General features: G+C 35.0%; 2 protein-coding genes and 2 pseudogenes across 2 annotated transcripts; 1 reads left to right on the top strand and 3 right to left on the bottom strand.

Moving 5' to 3' along the window:
• Positions 1–353: 353 nt before the first annotated feature.
• On the bottom strand, positions 354–1,048 carry LOC120126811 (annotated as a pseudogene).
• Positions 1,049–1,322: 274 nt separating this feature from the next.
• On the bottom strand, positions 1,323–2,659 carry LOC120126915 (60S ribosomal protein L8-3-like). Its single transcript, XM_039144954.1, has 2 exons — positions 2,148–2,659; positions 1,323–1,818 (listed from the first exon to the last, which is right to left on the bottom strand). Exons 1-2 carry the CDS (start codon positions 2,585–2,587, stop codon positions 1,476–1,478), a joined length of 783 nt encoding a protein of 260 aa, XP_039000885.1. The 5' UTR covers positions 2,588–2,659; the 3' UTR covers positions 1,323–1,475.
• LOC120126810 lies at positions 2,650–7,691 on the top strand (annotated as a pseudogene).
• A 2,963-nt stretch (positions 7,692–10,654) lies between these two features.
• Positions 10,655–11,918, bottom strand: LOC120126914. The gene is made up of 3 exons (XM_039144953.1): positions 11,899–11,918; positions 11,778–11,864; positions 10,655–11,662 (listed from the first exon to the last, which is right to left on the bottom strand). The coding sequence occupies exons 2-3, from the start codon at positions 11,857–11,859 to the stop codon at positions 10,854–10,856; spliced, it is 891 nt and encodes a 296-aa protein (XP_039000884.1). The 5' UTR covers positions 11,860–11,864; positions 11,899–11,918; the 3' UTR covers positions 10,655–10,853.
• Between the last annotated feature and the right edge of the window lie 10,021 nt (positions 11,919–21,939).

Below are 21,939 nucleotides of genomic sequence, written 5' to 3'. Positions count from 1 at the left end.
ATACAAACTTTAAAGTTTAATGTACTTGGTGTAGTTTACCACTTTACCCTAACTTCTATAGGTATAACGAGAGCCAAAGCTAGTTTAAATTCCATTCAACTGGCATGTAAATTTTCTCAACTTTGCATGCATTAAAGGATTTTTTTTATTCACTGGTCTGTTTGTGTGCTTGCTATCTGTTGAGCAAGAGAATATGAACAAAACGATGTGCACGGAATAAATATTGATCAATAAGTTATGCACCTATAAAATAGTGTAGTTGCCGTTCATGTGGATTAGGTCTCTAGATTTATAGGAAATACCCTTTCATACACTTTCTCCCTCTTAGACAACTCAATATCTTCACCAATTGCTCAAGAACCCAACTCTGTTTTTCCACCTAATAACCTCTCTTGATTTACCTCAATCCTTAAATACCATTTATGAATCACCACATGGTCTGTCCAGTTCAACCCCACATACCTAAACACCACTTCTAAAAACTCTTCCAGCAACATCCACATAGCTTCCACGTAAGCTCCATCAAAACCCCAATCCCTCGAAACTTGCAGATTCCCCAAAAAACAAGTTACTTTGTAGTTTGTAACTAACTCTTGATCCTGCAATGGCCCGAGTAATATTCCGGGTCACGAACTTGTCCCATCTCTTCGGTGAATCGTGATTAAACAGAATACCATTACAAGCGAAATACCCATATTCCTCCCTATAATTGACAGTGTACCAATGCGCAGCGCATTTGGAAGCAGCGTATGGAGATCCGGGGTGAAACAAAGAACATTCAGATTGTAGCAGAGTAGATCCGAACATTTCCGAAGAACAGGCTTGGTAATACTTGTATCAATAACAAACAAAGGTAGCATTTACAACGTGTGTCGGCAATATGGGATCAAACAGCTCCCGTAGCCACCAAGACACCGGCGCAATCAAGGATTTCGAAAGAGAGCTACATGGTATTGGTCAGCTAAACTGTTAAACTCATCAGGCCGGTTCAGATTGTATCGATCCAACAACAAAGCAAGGAAGCAAAAATGATGTCAGCGTAATGCATGTTCTAGTTAATATGTAAAACTAACTTCAAGTTAGCAAGATCAGAATCCAAAAAGTCTATAACAAAGTGGAAAAGAAGCCCCCAGAACATTAACCACAATCTAATCCTTTCCCTTGTTGAACCACGAAAACGGGCATTTACTTCAGGATAAGATACCAATAACAAGTCAATTTCTTACTCCAACCAAAACGGAAAGTAACCACCATGCCTTAGCCTATAATACCGTGGGAAAGTAATAAAGGAGAGCAGAACAAGGATACATCAAACACTTGAGTAAAAATCCCAATTGAGAACATATTCATCCCAAAAGAACAACTCCAAACAATACTTCTGAAAATGCAAACAAAATTTTCCAGCATAAATGTGCTTAATACACTTGAATACAATAAGAGCCGAAAATACTAAAACACAAGAAATGTCACAAGGCTTAAGCCTTATCGGCCTTGGCAGCAGTAGCAGCTGCTTGTCCTCTGAGCCTACCAGTCCTCCTAGCAGCAATAAGACCAACCTTCTGTCCGGGAGGAGCATCACGCCTAACGGTACTAGCATGGCCAATGTGTTGATGGTTACCACCTCCATGGGGATGCTCGACTGGGTTCATAGCCACACCACGCACCTTAGGCCAGCAGTTCCTCTTAACTCTATACTTATGGTAAGCATTACCAGCTTTAAGAAGAGGTTTCTCGGTCCTACCACCACCTGCAACCTGGCCAATCATGGCTCGACAACCACTTGGAACAATCTTCTTGGCACCTGATGGGAGCTTGATCCTGTAAAGATTATACCCCAAAATGTCATTAAGGTAACAAGTAATTACTCTGAACTTTTCACCAAAACCAATCACCATCCACTTTCTTCCAAGGATTAAACAAAAGCTATCAGGGGAACACGCGTGCATATTAAGGATATTGAAATCAGAATCCTTGTGCTTAAGAAATGCCTTATAGTTAAACAATTGTATCAAATGGATAGCAAACCTAGCAAAATACATGCAGTATCAAGCAAAATCAATAAATTATCAATGATGTATTCAAATAACAACCACACATAGACAAATCCAGATCGAAATTCAAATCAAAACCGAGAAAGAACAACAGACCTGGTGGTATCGTTGTCAGGATTGTGGCTAATAACAATAGCATAATCACCAGAAGCCCTAGCGAAAACCCCACGATCACCGACATGATGCTCGACGTTGCAAACGACAGCTCCTTCAGGGACAGATCTAAGGGGCAACACATTTCCGACAACAAGAGTAGCCTTCTTACCACAGTACAAAAACTGTCCGGTGTACATCCCCTCGGCGGCAACGAATAGTTCCTTCTGCTTCTTGTAACGGAAGGGATGACGGAAGACGACGCGAGCCAAGGGAGCGCCACGGCCCGGGTCGTGGATGACTTCGGTTACGACACCTTTGAGGTAGCCGTTCCGTTCACCGAAGTCAAGGCTACGGAAACGGGCGGGACCCTTGCGGTGGTGGGTGTGGGCCTTGAAAACGGAACCCGGACCCTTACGTTGAGCTCGGATGACACGACCCATTTTGGTGGGAGTGTACTGTGTGGCGGCGGTGAGAGTGGAGACCTCTCTCTTGGGGGCGAACGATGGGGTATAATAGAGAAAATGGGGTTAGGGTTTCCGGTCGAATAAATATGGTGATTACTTAGAGTAGTTTTGGGGTTGATGGTCTAATTATGGTTTTACTCCTCTTATTATACTAAAAACATAAAATGAATTCCTTTATTAATTTGATTCCTCTATTGTATAAGTAGGTTCAAATTAACAATAACGTTCATTTATTATATTAATAATATATATTTTTATTAATTAAATATTGTTACTTAAATTACTGTGTGACCCTGATTATGATTAAATATTATTAAAAATGATTTACAAATTAGTAACAATAAATACAATTATTATAATAAACTAGAACAAAATAATTAAAATGTTACTTTTAAAATACTAAAAGGACTAAAACTAAAATTAGACCTATATATAAAATATGTTTTTGGGCCAATTAGGGGCATTTTTTATGAAAATAATACTTATTTAATAATTAGTTACGAGAATAATATTTAAAAAATACTTTAAAATAAAATTTGTTTTAATCATATTGGATAAATATTTATTTAGATGAAACTACCTTAATAAAGATGTTCTTAGTTGAGAGTGTCTTCACCTTAACAAATGAGATAGAAGACGTTAATTGAAAGTTTTTCCTCATAAAATTTTCTTCAAAATTAGAAACGAATTATTTAAGGTTTGAAAATAGTTATAACCGAAATTTTATATACAAATATTATAAACGTAAATGAATTAAATTAAAATAAAACTCTCAAACATACATTAAAAAATAAATTTAAAATTATCAAAACTCAAATAGTTTTGGTCCTTCTAATAAAAAATAATTTAATTTAACTTGGACCAATACCTTGGTGAGTGTGTGGGGTGAATCGGGTCATGACATAATCCATACCGATCGGAGTTAGAGGCAGGAATCTGAAAATAAAAGAAAATATTTATGAACCATTTCTTTTTGTGGATTCATAATTTAAACCAACTTTATAATAATTCACATCCCACACACCCACATGTTCTATCTATATCTAGATAAATAATTTACTAAGCTGTTTTGCGAAAGCCATAACTAATCAGGATAGAACGAAGAGGGTAGTTGAGACTAGTTGTTCTTTAAAAAATTTAAATTAATATATATTTTCAATTGATAACTTTTTTCGTCATTTAAAATTTTATAAGCTTATTTCCTTTTAAAATTTTAAAAGTTCATCCATAACATAAGATAATGCGTCTGTCCCGGAGATAATGAACAACAAAGACCAACAATATTCCAAACCAAAAAGAAAAACATTTTACCTAAACCAAACCTCAATCTTGAAAACAGCCTGTTCACTGGTAGTGTTAGGGTTTCACTCAAAACAAATGGTGGTCCAAACCCTAATTTCATCACATTTGGGGTCACACTAAGGTTGTGTTTGTTTTTGAAGAGGTAAATTATCTGTAGTCTGCGGATCACATCTGCAGCAGAAGAGATGGACCAAAAGTGTGCAGTCTGCAAGAAGAAGACTGTTTGTTTTTTAACGTCTACAGACTGCTAAAATAAACTGAAATATAAAATAAACTGATTTTTTAAACTTAAAAGAGTTTTACAATACTGAAATTTAAATAATTTTAGTTTTATAATACTGAAATTTAAATAATCCATACAACTACAATAATAAATTTTTTAAAATAAATCAATTCATATTTTTAAAATAAATCAATCTATATTTTAAAATAAATCAATCCATATTTTAAAATAAATCAATCCATATTTTAAAATAATTTTTTCTATATTTTAAAATAAATCAATCCATATTTTAAAATAAATCAATACATATTTTAAAATAAATTTTTCCATATTTTAAAATAAATCAATCCATATTTTAAAATAAATCAATCCATATTTTAAAATAAAATTTTCCATATTTTAAAATAAATCAATCCATATTTTAAAATAAATCAATCTATATTTTAAAATAAATCAATCTATATTTTAAAATAAATTTTAAAATAGATTTTAATGATTTTAATTTTCCCGCAGACCTTTGAAGACATAAAACTATGTCTGCACCAAGAAGAGCTCGCACAGAAGTTTAAAGAGCTTCTGCCTTCTAAAATCAAACGATATGCAAAGCCCAATGTCCACGCGGCGCAGACATAAGAGCTTTGTAGACCTTACACAGTAAAAACAAATACCACCTAAGATCCTATAATTATAAGTATATTTAGACAGTCTGTTATCAAACTTCAGTGTCAATCATCCATTCTAAGTAAGTTTTGTTGAAGCTCTAAATGCATTTACGCCCAACTTCCGTTATTAAAGCAAGATTGTGGGTGGCTAGGGTTTGCCTTAGACTATGCTCATTGGCAGAGGGATTGATGAGAGAATAAAACAGATAGAGAAAGGTGAGATGTTGTGATGTTATGTTTAGAGATATGGGAGAAGAAAATAACAGCACAAGCGATGATTACCCGTAATAAAAAGCACATGGTACCATAGCCGGCAGCAACACTTAGTCCACACTTGGAATGCAGCCTCATCAGCTAGGGGTTCTGATCCTCTGGATAAAGAGAAAATAAAAAAAATCTTAGAAAAAAATAGTTTTTTGTTCAACTAGATAAGCTAAAAGAAACAATATACCAACAAGTAATTCAGAGATGTCTCCAAAGTAACAAGAAGGTGATTAAAGGATGATCATCTTTCTCTGCAATCTTGAGACTGAACAGAGAAAATGAGGCTGAAATATTAGCTAAATATAAAGATTACTATTCATTGATTTATCTTCCAAACGATAGGACTATATATGTTAGAAGCAAGGATGGTGTGTTTTTAAAAGATAAAAATCATGAAAATCAGTATGTCTGGTCTCAAATTATGTAATGTCATGTGTAATAAGTCCAACAATCTTTTGTATTAAACATTCCAAATGGAATTTATGATTTCCTTAGGGTTTACTACTTTTTATATACTAACCATTCCTCATGTGAGTTTCATATTATAAATTATTAGACATAAGAATACATAGAACCTTTGCTATTTTCCCCAATGCCCCGAAATCACAAGAACTCGTTATTTTCATTAATTCCCCACGGCTAAATTATTTTGCATTTCTCTCAATTTCATGTGAATATTCTAATGTCACACACACATATGCATTTATTTCATGGACCACAAGCTTTGGAAAATTAATAGAGCAGAAACAGGGAAATAAGAACTGGTAGTTTTGTTTTAAAAATGGTGATTTCTGACGGACAAAGCTACAGCTAATTATTTACATATCATATGATAAATTCAATTTAAAAGAACTGAACTTTGCTAGACCTAGGTATTTCCTGTGTTCCACTTAAAATCATATTTCATATAGCAGAAACTGAGCATACCAGCAGCTGGTTGACAGGGTAATCAATGCATAGACAAAAATGCTAGAAAGAAAAGCATTGTAATATGTACCTTTGTAATCTGGTTTCTGTGACTCTTAAAATATTACGACCATTTCATTCTTTCTTTCTTTCGTTTCCCATATCTGATCAAAAAGGCTCTGGTTAATTATGATAATATATATACCTCGTCATGCCTTTTCATCCAAGTAATTTCCACTGATATCCGCCCTTTCTATGCCCTCTTTTGTCCCTTCCCTTTTTATGAAAATTTTTCTGTCAATTTCAGTCTTCTATGATATCCTCTCTTCAGCCCTCCCTGTGCATGCCTCTCCTTTTTATATCTCCTCCATTTCATGCAGTTTTCACTTAATTAATTAAAACTTCTCTGATTCTCTCTCTCTCTTTACAATCTTTCTTTGCTTCTCTTTGTTTTCTTTTCCACCAAGGAACCCCATCAACAACAGCAGCAGCACAACCAACAAGCTCCAAATGATCAAGATAGTAGTGGCGGTGGCAGTGGGAAAGGGAGCTTTCTATGCAGGCAAAGCAGTACACGGTGGAGTCCCACCACTGACCAGATTAGAATAATGAAGGACCTTTACTGCAACAATGGAGTTAGGTTCCCGAGTGGTGATCAGATTCAGAGGATCTCTGCTAGGCTTCGACAGCACGGTAAAATCGAAGGCAATAATGTCTTTTATTGGTTTTAGAACCACAAGGCTCGTGAGAGGCAGAAGGCAAGGTTCTCCACTTCCACAACTCATCATCATGTCCCCATGCAAAGACCTACCAGTATCAATAACAAGTTCCCCACCAAAATAACTCCTGGTTCTTCCCTCTTTTCTCTTTCCTCTTTCCAACATAGACAGGGAATTAGATTTATTATTATTATTACTTGTGTTGCGTTTGCAGGTTATTCTCCTTCACCTCCTTCCTCAACTGGTGTGTTTACTGTTGGGTAAATAGGGAACTATGGGTATGGGTCAATGACCATGGAAAAGAGTTTTAGGGTAACTACTGTTAAAATAGTACATTCTAGTCATAGTTGGAAGTACTGTTAAAATAGTAAGAAATTTAACTAACTCAACATGTTTCTACATGCTAATGTTCATCCCATGATCCCTTGAAACATCTATAAAAGGAAACAACCCTTTTGTTTCCCTTCTTGTAAAAAGGCCAAACAGATTGGAGGTTGTTCTTCAAGCCAAAACGAATTCCCCATTTTAACCCCCCCCCCCCCAATAATTCACCAGGAGAGGATCCTATATATATAGCATATAGAAATTTCTACTTTTTTTTTAATCTCATCTATTTATGCCCAGGATTGCTCAATATCAGCATACGGTAGCAGTACAGAAAGTGCAAGCGAATCCCTGAGCCACAACTTCGGATGGGTGGGGATGGATTCTTCGAGCAGAAAAGATTAATCCATGGGATACACGAAGAGGGACAAGAGGATGAAGATTGTTATTATAATTTTGAAGAAGAAGAAGAAGCTGATACAGGTCCACAAATGGAAACCCTCCCTCTCTTCCCCACGCACGGAGAGGACATCAATGACTTTTGCAGCAACATGAAACCCGAGCCAGACAGTCGCTACTCGGGGTGGTACTACAGGTCCGAAGATGGCTACACCGGCGCCCGTGCTTCACTTGAGCTCAACCTCAACTCGCATACTGTCAGATCACAGGATTCCATCTAATGAAATATATTATGATGTCTAGTACTGTCTTCCAAATTTGCTACTAATTAACTAATTATGCCTTTAATACAGTGCAACCATCGGTTTCTACATATCATGTGCTGCTTTTTTTTTTGTCTTTTAGCCAAGAATACTCCTTGATAATGATAACATATAAAGAAGGTTTATGAATATGATGCTTGGTTGAGGAGAGTTCTACGCAAATGGGAAAGAGATGGTTTTCTGTCACCTTTACTGAATGACAGATTGACAGTATTAATAATCTAGCCATTTTCAAGCATAAGTTACTGGCAGCAGGACTGAATATGGTTTGAACAATCAATTCCAAAATTTACAAAGAAAAAAAGGCAAAAAGAATTTGAATATCTCTTCTCCCAGGGGGATTGAATAGCCAGTGAGCAAGTGGTTTTCAGTTTTCATGACCACTGGTTATTTAGGTGGGAGTTGGGGGTGACAGTGATGAGTTATATATGGAGTTCTGTTCTTTTTTGTTTAAGGAAAAAGATTTGTCGACGGCAAAAAAACAAAATCAAAGGACAAAGATACGGAGGCAAAGACATGCGGGGAAGGAAAGGGCATCATCAGAAGATGATGAAATGTGAGAATAACTTGGGGATACATGTACCGATGTACGGCCGCTATGATAAAAAGGTTCTTATACCTGGTTTAGTCCTATTATCCCACATAAAAAACGCAGCTAATTTCATCCTCCACCTTCATGCCACAACAGCCAATTTCTCATTCATCACCGCCTATAACTCTGCATGTAAGGATGTAAATAAATTGGGCTTGGTTAAATATGATTATATTTGTTTATTTATTTATTTTTGAAGGTGTATATGTTCATTTATTTATCTTCGTGTGTTTATGTGTTCAAAAAAATGGTTAAATTATGTCATTAATCATTAAACTCTTTAGTTTTCACAGATTGAACTCCAAAATTTACATTATATTCAATTTAGTACATGTAGTTGATAAATGAGCTTTCAAACGAGTTCGTTCGTAAAAGTAAATGACCCAAATAGGCAAATGCATCTATGTTTGTATTTGTTTGATTATTTTCTTACTCGTTTATTTAGTTTAATAAATAAACAATAAACTAACGTTATACGAACGATTCATGAATAATTCATCGAACACAATATTTATTTGAGAAAATAACCTCAGTGACCAAAAATGCCTTATAATATACGATTTTAACCAACTTTTTTTGGATTTGCCAAAATGACCAACTAAATCGCAATGCGATCGATAATTCGCAACGCGATCTCCGGTATCGCAAATCAGTTTCCAGATTCGCGTTGCGATTTATTCCAAATTCGTTGCGATAGTCCAAAATCGCAACGACCGGTGGTATTGCATTTGTTTATTAAGAATTTTCTCTAAAAAAATAGTATTCGCGCGGACGTGTCGAAGACACGTATTACCACGACCACGACCACGATATTATTTTTGAATGTTTTGCTTAAAATTGCAATAATCGCGATTGATTGTAGATTGACTTTTAATTATGACATATGACAAATCTAAAAAAAATTGGTTAAAATCGTATATTATAAGACATTTTTGATCAGTGAGGTTATTTTCTCTATTTATTTATACCCTAGCAGCATGGCAGCAGCAAGTGATTTTGATGATAGAGAGTCCGAACGTGGTGATGCAGTCCATAGGTATTCAACTTCTCAAATACGTAAATCACCTTACTGTTTCATCCCCCGATATCATAATTGCAAAAAAGGGTCCCTATCATCAATATGTATGGTTTTCCTTCATTTGGGTTTGACATATTTTCAGAGTTTATGGGGAGTGATGGAATCCAATGCGTTTGGAGTTAAAAGAGTGGGGACTGAAATGGGGAAACTAGAAACAATGGCTTCTGGACCTGGTTCATAGATATATGGAGATTTAGTTGTGGATCCAACAAGATCTTCAAAAGCATTTTGAGTCCACAACTACGTTATGTCCCATTACCAGTAAAGCTGAGTCACGAGTTGCATCATTATTTCTTTCTTTCTTCTTCTTCTTCTTTTCATCACTTTCAGATATCATTTCGGGTACGATCTTCTCTCCTCTAATTTTCTCTAAAGGGTTCTTTTTCCAAATGTGATGGAACATACGATTTTTTAATATAATAATAAGATAAATATGAGAAAAGGAAAATAAATAATAGACCCAGCCACCAACATAAGACATAGGAGCCCTTTTAATAAAGGTTATGTGATTCTACTAACAATTATTTGATTTAGTGACTAAGATATTATATCTTTAAGTAAGGTTAAAATTTTAATTTTGTTTTGTAAATATAATAATTTGAACTAAAAAATAGCATCTCAAATAAAAATTTATAATATTGAATTGATTGATTAATAAATTGAATATAAAATTCAAATATGAATAGAATTAAAATAGATTTTTATGATTATTTTGATCATTAATCGGTATTATTTTAAGTTTAGTATTTGAATTAATAATATTATTTTTTAAAAAAAAAGTGGATTTATATGCTACTGTGTAAAATATCCAAAAATTATTTGAATCTAAATCTATAAAAATCCATTAAAATTAAGGTGAAAGTCAAATATGGTAAGATATCCTAACCCTTTATTATTTCTATTTATATCCATACATGAACATATCTCTTTGTTGGGTGGAAGAAGATGTTCAAAAATATGTCAAGTTTTTGTTAGTTCAAATATTAATTAAATAAGATTTTTGTTCTTCTAATTTTAAAATTTAAATACTTAATAAATTTTTATCTCTCATAATTTATAAATCCTTGTTTCTTCCTGTATTTGATCCGACTCCATCTTTGCATTCATAATATTCATCGGAGTCCGATTAATAATATGGCTGGACGGGAAATGTAGAATTCAGGCGTCGTTTTCATATTTATGTGTGTCGTTTTCTATACTTTCTAATGTAGCAGAATAATAAGTGGTCCATGAAAGAAGAAGAAAATGAGGTAAAAGTAAAGGATAAGATGATGAATCTTTATTACTGAATCACACATGAATAATATGCACTGTTTTTGTAAATGGAGTTGATGTGCAATCTTTCTTTCATGGTATTTTTTTCGAAAAAGAAGCTGTAAAATGACGAAAGTAAACTCAGAGGTAGGTGTCAAGAAAACAACCGATCTATATCCACCAAAACCCAGAAAACTTAATCATCTTCTTCCTCTATATGAAAGCGCAGGTGTTTCCCTTTCGGCGTTGGCAATCCCTTCAACCGCATTGCATCACCTTCTTCCCTTTCCATCTCATCATCGCTGTTGTATACGAATCTTGTGTGCTTCCCTCTAAACATCTCTTCCATTCTTATTTTGCCTAAACTTTCACAAAGCTCGTCTATGTCTCCTCCATCATAATCGACGCCCACTTCTTCTTCTTCAAAGTAGTCATCAACTTCATCTTCATCATCGATGCTGCCATTATTATCAGTTGATGCCTTCTCCTTGCATGCACTACTTTTTCCTTGATCCTCAGAATAGGATTCTGATGAATCCTCAGAAAAATCAAGCAGCAAAGACCTAGTTATCACACTTTTCTGTGATTCGAGACTCGCTTCCTGTAATTTCTCCATTGTTCTCCATTGTTCTTCAACTACAGGAAGAGCTATCACTATTGAACCCAACCCATCCTCACAAAGATTTGAGAGCTGTGGTGTATTTGCAGGAGTAGGAGCCAAAATCCTCATTGGGGAATTCACACATCCAGCTTCTTCTTCTACTTTTTGCAAGAGAGTCTTGACTTGACATCTTAACAAAGCTTCGCCTGAACCAGGAGTCATCATCATGCTCTTGGCTCTACTACCCCGCTGCTTTCCTACAGCAGACGACGGCGTTTCCATTGCAAGCCCAACTATTGGCGAATCGTTCGTTATATCGATAAGAGCAGCCCTTTCGTTTTGCTGTTTCCCATTTGTTGTTTTTGTTTTCGACACAGTCTTGTCAGATTCTTCCTTGTTTCCTTCTACAAAACCAAACATCAAGAAACAAGGATTAGTAAAAGAACAACCGAACAAAACCCATATTATAAAATCTTAGATTTCTTTAATGAAAAAGAAGAAGAATGAAAATCAACTCACTGGAAAAAGTGATATTGCTGTTGTTCAAAGAAGCCAAAGTCTGGGACCTAGAAACTCGTCTGGTAGATGAAGGGGTCTCCATTGAAAATAACCGGAAAAAAGAAGAACCAGGTTGCCGGAAAGTCGAGTCTTTTTCGTTTTGAAAGCTTCAAAAGAAAAGATGGAATGTTTGTAAAGGGGAAAGAGGGAAAGCGATATATATGGAGATATGATTACACGGAGTTTAACTTTAAACGGTAATATATAAGAAATTCGACCGTTAGAGGCGAGCGCTGGCTGGGCGGCACATCTTTTTGCGAAAGGGGAAGGAAAGAAAGTAGCCGTTGGAAGGTTTCTTTATTTGAATAGAACTTGCATTGCATACGGTCCCGAGTTTTGTACGGTTGGTTCAATTATTTGATTAATGACATGGATTGGATAACTGGTTGCACCATTTGTCTTCTTTGGAAATTGGGCCTATGTTTAACTTTCAGGACGAATTAATTATTTTAATTTTTTTTGATGATATGTTGCATAATAATTATTAATTAAAGTATAATAAATAAATAAAAGTAAATAAAATATAAATTATATTTTTAAACATATTTTAATATAACTTTATAATAACATTTATCTTATTTTAATTTTATATAAATTTATATACATTTTACATATAATATTATTTCGATATCAAAATCAAATAGTATGATATAAAATTCTAGATTACGAGGATCAAGAAAAAATATAGCCAAAATTATGAAATGTATATATATATTTTTGTTACAAATAAAACTACTAAGAAATCAGTGGGTTATGCCAGTGTCCAGATACACTTTATATGTAACATCTTCAATACCGGATTAGTGACTAAATTGTAAAATTTTAGAATTTGGGGATAAAAGTAGAATAGTTGAATAGTTCAATGATTTATGTGGTAATATTTCTGGAAAGTTGTTAGTAATTATTAAATGAAGTAAAGGGTAAAATGGTCATTTGATAAGGAAGATTTTTATTTTTCCTTATAAGATAAGGAAACCACGTGGGAAGAGGGAAAAATGTTCCAGAGTTCTCTTCTCTTCTCTTATTCCTTCTTTATACGTGAAGGCTTAAACCAAAGGTGAGTCTTCTATTTAGATAATTTCTGGTTAAATTTAAGGTTTGTTTATGATCATTAGATGATAATTAAGCTTAAAGAAAACTTAAATCATCTTAAAAGCAAATGATGGTGGAGTTAGGAGAGATTAAAGATTCAGAGTTTTCAAATGAAATCTTAAAATAGAGTTCATTACTCAAATTGGAAGATAAATTTGACTTGTCATCAACTTAATTAAGAGATATGAAGTGATAGAATTGAATTAAGAACATATTGAAAAATTGGTATGATTATTGATTTCCATAAGGAGAAATGAATTTTGAGATTTAAAGGGTGATAAAGGAGTAGAAATGAGTTTAAGTATGTATATGAGAGTTAAGAATATGGTAGAGGATGTAATATGAAGTGTTTAAGTAGAATTAGAGTGATTTTCAGGCTTAAAAATGAATTCTGGGCTATGTGCATCGATGCACATTCAATGTGTACCGATGCATCAAGGGTAAATTTCCAGAAATTGTTCAGTGTGTATCGATGCACAGGAAGTGTATCGATGTACAGGAAGTGCATCGATGCACCCATTAAAAATGGAAACATCGAATGAAATTAGTGCATCGATGCATAAGGAGTGCATCGATGCACCCCCTTAAAATAAAAACATCGAAGGTGATTTGTGTATCGATGCATGGGTAGTGTATCGATGCACATGTTAAAGAATGCATCGATGCACTGTAGAATGCATCAATGCACTTCAAGGGGAAATTGAAATAGACATTTCTTTTGGTTTAAGAAATGATAGATTAGAGTATATCAATGAGACACTGATATGTATCAATGTATAATTATGTAGATATCAAACACGAACAAGTCCCGGAACGATTATCAAGTTATGATTCGATCGAAAGAAAGGAAATCGTAAAAGCGGTATTGACTAGTGAGGCCAGGTGAGTGCACATTATTTTATATATTATGTTTAATGGGAAATAAGACTTGTGACAAGTCTATTTTCTATAGTATTGTGCATGAGGTATGAATATGAATATGTGTTTGTTATGAGTGTCTGAGTTATATGTTATGGTATGTGTTGACATGTTATTGCGTATGTATTTCATGGTTGATGTGAATATATGCTATGTTATGATGATATAAACTATATGATATGATAAGAAATTATATGAATATAAAAGAGAAGTTATGTGATAAGATCTTTGAGATATATAGAAATGGAATATAAGACTACGCGAATACATAATATGGGATAAATTAGTTAATAATATGGGAATATGGTAAAAAGCGAGTTTAGAAGAAATGATATGAATGAAGTAATCAAATGTAAAGGTTATATAAACAATAAGAAGGTGAGTTGGGCAAGTAAATAGTGGTATGAACATTTATGTGAAATAATAAAATAGAATTATATCATTGAATGAGAATTGAAACAAGATAGATAATATTGACCTATATGATGATATGAGAATAGTAGATCAAATAGGAGACTTGAACATAAGTGATAATAGGAACATATAAGATGAGCTAGATGGGAAAGATACATATGCTTAAATAAAATTATGATATATGGGTTGTATGATAGAAATCTACGGAGTCATATTAGAAAGTTATAGGTACTATACGAATTGAATTAGGTAAATAGATTAGATTAATATATAAATGAAATAATAGAAGGGATATATGTTTATGAGTATGACAGAGGTGATATGATCTAGGTGAATATCATAGAATAAGGTATAAACTATATGATATGATATAAGTTATTTTATACATATATGATATAAGCTATTAATCAGGACATATGAGATTATGAGAATGAGAATATAAATGATGTGAATACGAGTATAGGAAAGATGATATATATAGGAAGATGAATTATATGAATACACATTTAGATGATGAAATGATGTATTATATGAAATGTGAATATATATATATATATATATATATATGATAAGACATAAAAATAAGATATAAGCGATGTGATAAGAAATGTGAAATAGTATGAAAAGTGGATATGAGCTACGTGATATGTGAAAGTGATCTACCTGTTTATACGTATATATGATTCAACTTATGTGACATAATCTACGTGCTATGTGAAAGTGAACTACGTGTTTATGTGAAAATGTGAAATGACATAAATGATGATGCCCATGTTATGTGTCATGAGAGCTAGGGTATAGTTGGCATGCCAAGAGTCGAGGGTCTACGTGGTCCTTCGGGACATATATGTATTCTTTGGAACATGTGTGAGGTCTTTTGAGACACATACCTGATCCTTGGCATATGTATATGAGTCTTAAGGAATTTTCTACGTGGTCCTTAGGGACAACCTTATATGGAACTTCGGTGCATTTCTACGCGACACTACGGTGCAATTCTACGTGGCTCTTTGGTGCATTTATACGAGCTGTGGTGACAGCATTAATGCACAACCTCTATAGACTCACATATCTATAGTTCTCATATTTATACATGGGCTAATAAAGAAATAACAACAAATACATTACATGTGACTTGTATGCTTTTGTGCTATGAATGGTATTATATGATTTATATGATGACATGTGGATTGTATGATTAAATGAGTCAAATGTTGGTTAAAATGCTAGGTATAAGAGGATATGTATTAATTGATATAAACGATAATAATATTGATAATGAAGTAAGGCTAATGATGGAAATGACGAGTGATGAGTATATGTGTGTGTATATGTTCTTATGTGTAATGATATATATATTGCATATGTGTTATAGGGATTTGTTACATGAATAAGGGTATGAGTGATAGTAGTAATTGTTCATGCATGATTACAAGCTATAGTTTATATTTTATGTTTATTTGCCTCACTAAGTCATAGACTTAGCGTGTGATTGTTTCACACGTAGGTTAAAGAAGTGAGAAGAGAAGTAAAGAAGAGCAAGACATGTCAGCATCTCCCTTACAAAAATTTCAGATCAAAAAATAGATAATTTAAATGTGTTTGGTTAATTTGAATATAATTGGCATGTACTAATTGATTGAGTTGAATATGCTCTGATCGATTTTGATTATTTTGGTCAATTTATGTAAATAACCCGCTTTTATTCTAATGAAAGTTTTAAATTTTCTTTGAATTTTGTCAATAGTCAAAGTTTGAAAAGTCAATGTGACACCTCATACTCGTATTCGGGTAGTGATGCAGGGGGATCCGAGACAGATGCTGCTGAGCTGTCAGATTGCACCTTGATGGCGCTGAGATACCATGAGTTGGCAGATCAGAGCAAAGGCGAGAATTGATTGTGATATGTTCCTCATTGAGGCCGTTTTGAGTGTGTTTCAGTCTTTTGGCCATAACTTTGGCTACGGGTGTCAGAATCGCGCATAAGACCCCAATCCGGAAAGCTCTTTTCGACCTCAAATTCTGCCGTTTTCCCCTCCAAATCATTAGATTTAGATATTTACTATTTATGGTAATATTTTGATTGTCAATTAGGAAGTCATTTTAAATCCGATTTCGGCCGGATTTTTTGCAGATTGCTTATTTTATTTTGAATTTCAATTTAGAGTGATTTTCGGGATTTTGCTATTTTTGGTAAAATTTCGATAAACAATATTTTTGGCTATAACAGTCCGGTTTGTGGACTGATTTTGGATGATTTTGATTTGATAATATTTTATTAAACCCTAGAGACTTTTTTTCTTTGGTTTTTGGGCGAATTTTCTCTTGTGAATCATTTGTTGGAACTAGCCTGCAGAATAATCGTTATTCTGTCTGGTGTCTGGTCGGGTACGGGTTGGGGGTGTTACATTATCCCTCATGAGCAAGGTTTGTATCTCGCTTGGAGGCTGCTGAAAACACAAGAGACCAGGAGGGCATTCCTTCCAATCTTGGCTAAAGAATCAGCAAACTCATTTTCTTCTTGTTTTATATAGATGATTTTGATGCACCACATCTGCTCAAGCAGATTGCGGATTCGCCGTGTTATAGTATCGTCATTAGGTTGTCCAGGTAAGTTTAATCTCCTCAACCCTTCACTATTATCAAGTTCTACGATAATCCATCTGAGACCATGGCTCCACACGACATTCAAACCATCAAGCACCGCCCACAATTTAGCCTGAAAAACGGGACAATGATCGACTTTACGACAGTAACCAGCAACCCAGCTTCAATTGCTATAGCGTAAAATGCCCCCACTAACAGCTTCTATTGTTGCATGATTAATCGAACCATCAACGTTCAGCTTTGTAAAAATATCCTTTGGTGCTTGCCATCTTTGCCTCAGGGATTGATAGCGGCTTAGACAAGTTCCACCATTTTTACCATGTTTAATTGATTTGGCAAACCCAGAATGATTTAATCATATCAAGAGATGACCAAATTTGCCCTTGAAAAACAAAATTGTTCCTCTGCTTCCAGAATCTGCACATGAGAATACCAAACAAATAGTGCCTGTAAATGTCAGCATGGTCCCATCATGTATTAAAAAAAAGGTTAGTCTTGAGCCAATCAAAAAGAGTAGAAGAAAAGAAACTTCCCTTGGCATGGTTTGAGATTAGTTGCTCCCAAACGAAACGCGCCATTTAACAGCCTCGGATTATATGCAGAATTGTTTCCTCTCCATTGCAGTAGACTGTGCAAGAAGAATTTGTGATCAATCCTCTCCACGCTCTTTCCGAATTGGTCATGACTCGCTGGTGGATGATTAACCAAATAAAATGTTTAACACGTTGAGGGCCATCATAATTCGAAGCCACGTTCTAACTCTTGTTTTGAGTATTTCATTTATCCTGCTGCAAACAAATATAGGTTGATTTAACAGTATTTTACCAATTTGTTCCCAACCTAAAATAGATATATCATCGCTTAAATTGTCCCGAGGGGGAGTAGTAGCGATGACCCATTGGTAGGTATATTCGTTATGAGAATTCCGAAGAAGCTGAATATTCCACTGCTCTTCATTCGTGGCATAGTCACGGACCATGGAAAAGGGATTGCTTGCTTGTGGCTGACTAGTTCCTGCCATTATCAGGTCACGTCCAGGAATCCGAGCATTTTTCTAGAACAGTATGCTTCTACCGTTACCTATGGACCAATAGATATTATCATAAATAAAATTCTACACATGAGATAACGATTTCCATATAAATGAGCCATTTTTTGTTACATTATGAGGTGGAATACTTACCTGAAATCTATACTTAGACCGAATAACCTTAACCTATAAATTGTCAGGACGCGTAATGAGGTTGTATCCCAATTTGACCAGAAATGCTTCATTTTGATGACGGAGTGAGCGAATGCCAAGACCACCATGAGCTAAGGGCTGACAACAATTCTTCCAACTAACAAAGGCAAGTTTAGGGGTGTTATTAGAACCACCCCAAATAAAACGGTGAGAGATACTTTCAATCTCGTCGCAAACACCTTTAAGGATGGTCATCGTCTACATGAAATAGTTTAGAATAGCTAGGAGAGTAGCTTTGGCTAAAGTGACACGTCCTGCCATTGAGAGCTTAGTTGCCACCCAACTATTTAGCTTACTGCGAACTTTGTCAATGATAAATTGAAAGGTACATTTGGTGACCCTATTATGAAAAAGGGGCATACCCAAGTACTTCTAGAGATCATTAGATTGTTGGAACACCAACCTGTTGCAAATACTATCTACCAAATTATCATTCATGTTAGTAGGGAAAAACAATCTGGTTTTGTTGGAGTTCACCTTATGACCAGAGAATCTACTAAACTGGTCAAGGATAGCTCCTAAAAGATTAGTCTGGCTTCCCGACGCTTTGCATAAGAGGATAAGGTCATCAGTAAAAAATAAGTGTAATAGCCGAGGTCATTCACAAGAAAGAACCATCGGTTCCCATAAATCAAAATCCATGGCATACTGAATATTGTGGGCTAAACGCTCTATGCAGAGGACAAATAGATAAAGTGAAAGAAGGCATCCTTGTCTAATACCTCGGGAAGGTTTAAACTCCTCAGTGAGAGAACCGTTCCAGAGTACCTGGGTGGTTGCAGAAGAGACTGCATCCATAATAATCTTGTGAATATTATCGGGATACCCCATATCCTTAAAAATATCGGACAGAAAATCCCATTTAACCCGATCATAGGCATTTTCTAAATCAACTTTGACAACCATCCAATAAGTCCTCCCTTTCTTACTTTTTCATTGAGTGAACAATCTCCTAAGCCATGATAATATTGTCTATGATATTTCTACCTGCTATGAAGCTAGCTTGATTAGGAGCGATAATCTTTGGGAAAATAAGCTTGAACCTATTAACGATAATTTTCATCACTAGCTTATAAATGACCGAAAACAGACTGATTGGACGAAATTCTGTAAAAGTTTCAGGTTTGTCCACTTTGGAAAGAATGACCAAAAGAGTCTTATTGAGAACAGGTTCGATGGAATTGCCTTCAAAAATACCTTTGACCCATGAACAAACAAAAGAACCAACAGTTTGCCATTGACTTTGAAAGAAAAGGGAAGGCAGGCCATCCTTACCGAGGGACTTTAGAGAATGTATCTCAAACATAGCTTTCTTGACCTCCTCCTCCTCAGAAACAGTCCCATTTAGCATATTGAAGTCCACTTGAGAGATGCGGAGGGAAACTCCTCTAATGGGAAAAGTGTTTGAACTGCTATTATCATCCAGTATAAGGATGTAAAAAAAGTAGTGGCTTCCTAGCGGAGAGTAGCCTCATCATAACACCACTCGCTACTATTCAGCTTCAAAGCTTATATCCGATTAGTTTTACAACAACTAATCACCCGACTATGGAAAAACTTTGTGTTGAGCTCACCTTCTAAAAGACAATTGGTTCGCACCTTATGTCCGAGGTTCTAACAGAGCAATCATATGCGGCTTGTGCTCTATCGTGTACTCCTTAAAAATCTTCGGAAATCTAGTTCCACCACAACCCTGATAATTCCATGTTAATAATTTAAAATCCATAACAAATAAAAGAGAAAACAAACCTCTACTGGTATGTACTAGTAGTATCTATAACAATTGGGTCATTTTTCTTGGCTTGGAACATAAGATTGCCCTCGACACTTTGAATAACCATCTGCATGGCATCTTGTATAGGCGGTCTTGTGGCACCACTCGATTTAATCTTCACACCTTTATTTCGAATAACATTAGGTGTTGCACGTCCTTTAGAAGCTATAGTTTTGCGAGAGGATGAAGGGGCATTATTGTTGTTAGAGCCATTACCACCACCATGGTTCTCCTAGTTAATAGTAACCACCAAATAATTTGTAGAGTCCATGGATGAATTCACAAGTTGACCATGAACGTCTAAGATGTTCTTGAAAATGGGGTTATTACTAGATAAGAAATTGAAACCATTTACCTCGACCACCTCATCGTTTCGAATAAACACTGCTTGAATGGCTTCGTATGGAGTACGTGGGCTCTCATCTTGCATGGGAAGCATCACGTGTGTGTGGCTGCTTGGAGATACTCCTTTCTCAGTAGTTAAATGTGAGTTAGTCCCACTGGGGTCCACCCCATAGGCTGGAATTTTTGTCGTGGTCCCTACATTGTCTTGGATTCTTACCTGTGAATGAGACTTTCGACCATTATTGCATGCAGAAGAGTTACCAAGAATAGAGGTGACATGTTTACCTTTTTCCTTGGATTGTGTTAATAAAACGATATTATGAGTAATATAATCAAGTTTAGAAATATCCTGATTATTCTCTTATGATAGCGCTTCTTCCCGTTTTTGTTTGGTGTTTCAATTAAGATCCCATATCTCGATCCTGTTTCCTTAGATTCCTTAGTTAATTATGGGTTTTTAGCTTTTTCCAATTGATTTCTCCGTCGGCGCTTCTCGACAATCATCCAAGGACCATACTGTTCGTCGCCCAGCGAAATGTTAACGGTCTGAGCGGCTGTGTCAGTCTGGTTTATGTCAATAGCCGTCTGGTTGTTGCGAGCGCTATCAGGGACGCTAAAAGTATTCAAACCTGAATTACCCTCCTCTTGTTGCTTAGAAACATGGGGATAACCGTCCTTAATGTGTCCAAACTGTTGCGGAAGACGGCTATCGAATAAAGCAAATTCACAACTGATAATTTGATAAAATAAAAATGAAGATAAAAGAGATAAAATTTAAGTAGAAAACCCCTAAATAATATAGGGTAAAAACCACGGGCAACGGTAGAAGAATTTCACTATGAGAAAATATGAATTACAACTTCTCTCAATCTACCAAGGAGAAAACAATGATAATTCTCTCTTGATAAAGAGGAGAAAACAACTCTAAAGAAACTCTCTAAATTCTCTCTAGTATTGGAAGAAAACTAGAATGTTTTGGGATGGTTTTGAAGCTAAATGAGCTAGGGTATTTATAGTAGAAGCTTTAAGGACTAATCTTAAAAATATCCTAAATTACAATGATTAAATGTGAGATTTTGCCATGTCACTTTTCAACCATTATTAGTGCTAACTATGAACCATTATTGTTGCCAATTTACAATGCATTATGAACCATTATTATGCATTATACAACTATTATTAGTTGTATGACAACTAATAATTTTGCATGACAACTAATAATCTCTCACTTGAAGATTTAATTAGAATAATCATATCTTCACATTATTCTTTCTACCTTGTACCTTCATGTTGATTACGTTTCTGATAGGCCACAAGAGGATCGACACCAGGTAAATTTATCAGCGTTGATCGCCTTCGTAATGAAATCTGTTATTTTGTCTTTGGTATGGATCTTCTGCATATCTATCGTCCCTTGTTCCACCTTTTCACGAATGAAATGGTATTGAACTCGTATGTGTTTTGTCCTTAAATGAAATGTTAGATTCCTTGATAGATGCAAGACGCTTTGACTGTCACAAAACAGAGACACATACTCTTGATTGTGCCCAAGCTCCTCCAATAGCATCTTCAACCAAATTGTTTCTTTACTGGCTTCTGTAGCTGCTACATATTCTGCTTCTGTTGTGGATGTAGCCACAACTGACTGCAATTTTGAAACCCATCTTACAGCTCCACCAGCAACTTTAAACACATATCATGTAGTAGATTTACTTTTATCCAAATCCCTT

The sequence above is a fragment of the Hibiscus syriacus genome, unplaced genomic scaffold (assembly GCF_006381635.1).
Source record: "Hibiscus syriacus cultivar Baekdansim isolate YM2019G1 unplaced genomic scaffold, ASM638163v2 tig00110462_pilon, whole genome shotgun sequence".
NCBI lineage: Eukaryota > Viridiplantae > Streptophyta > Magnoliopsida > Malvales > Malvaceae > Hibiscus > Hibiscus syriacus.
Note: the sequence above shows the minus strand (reverse complement) of the source record. Positions and strands in the feature narration are given on the sequence as shown.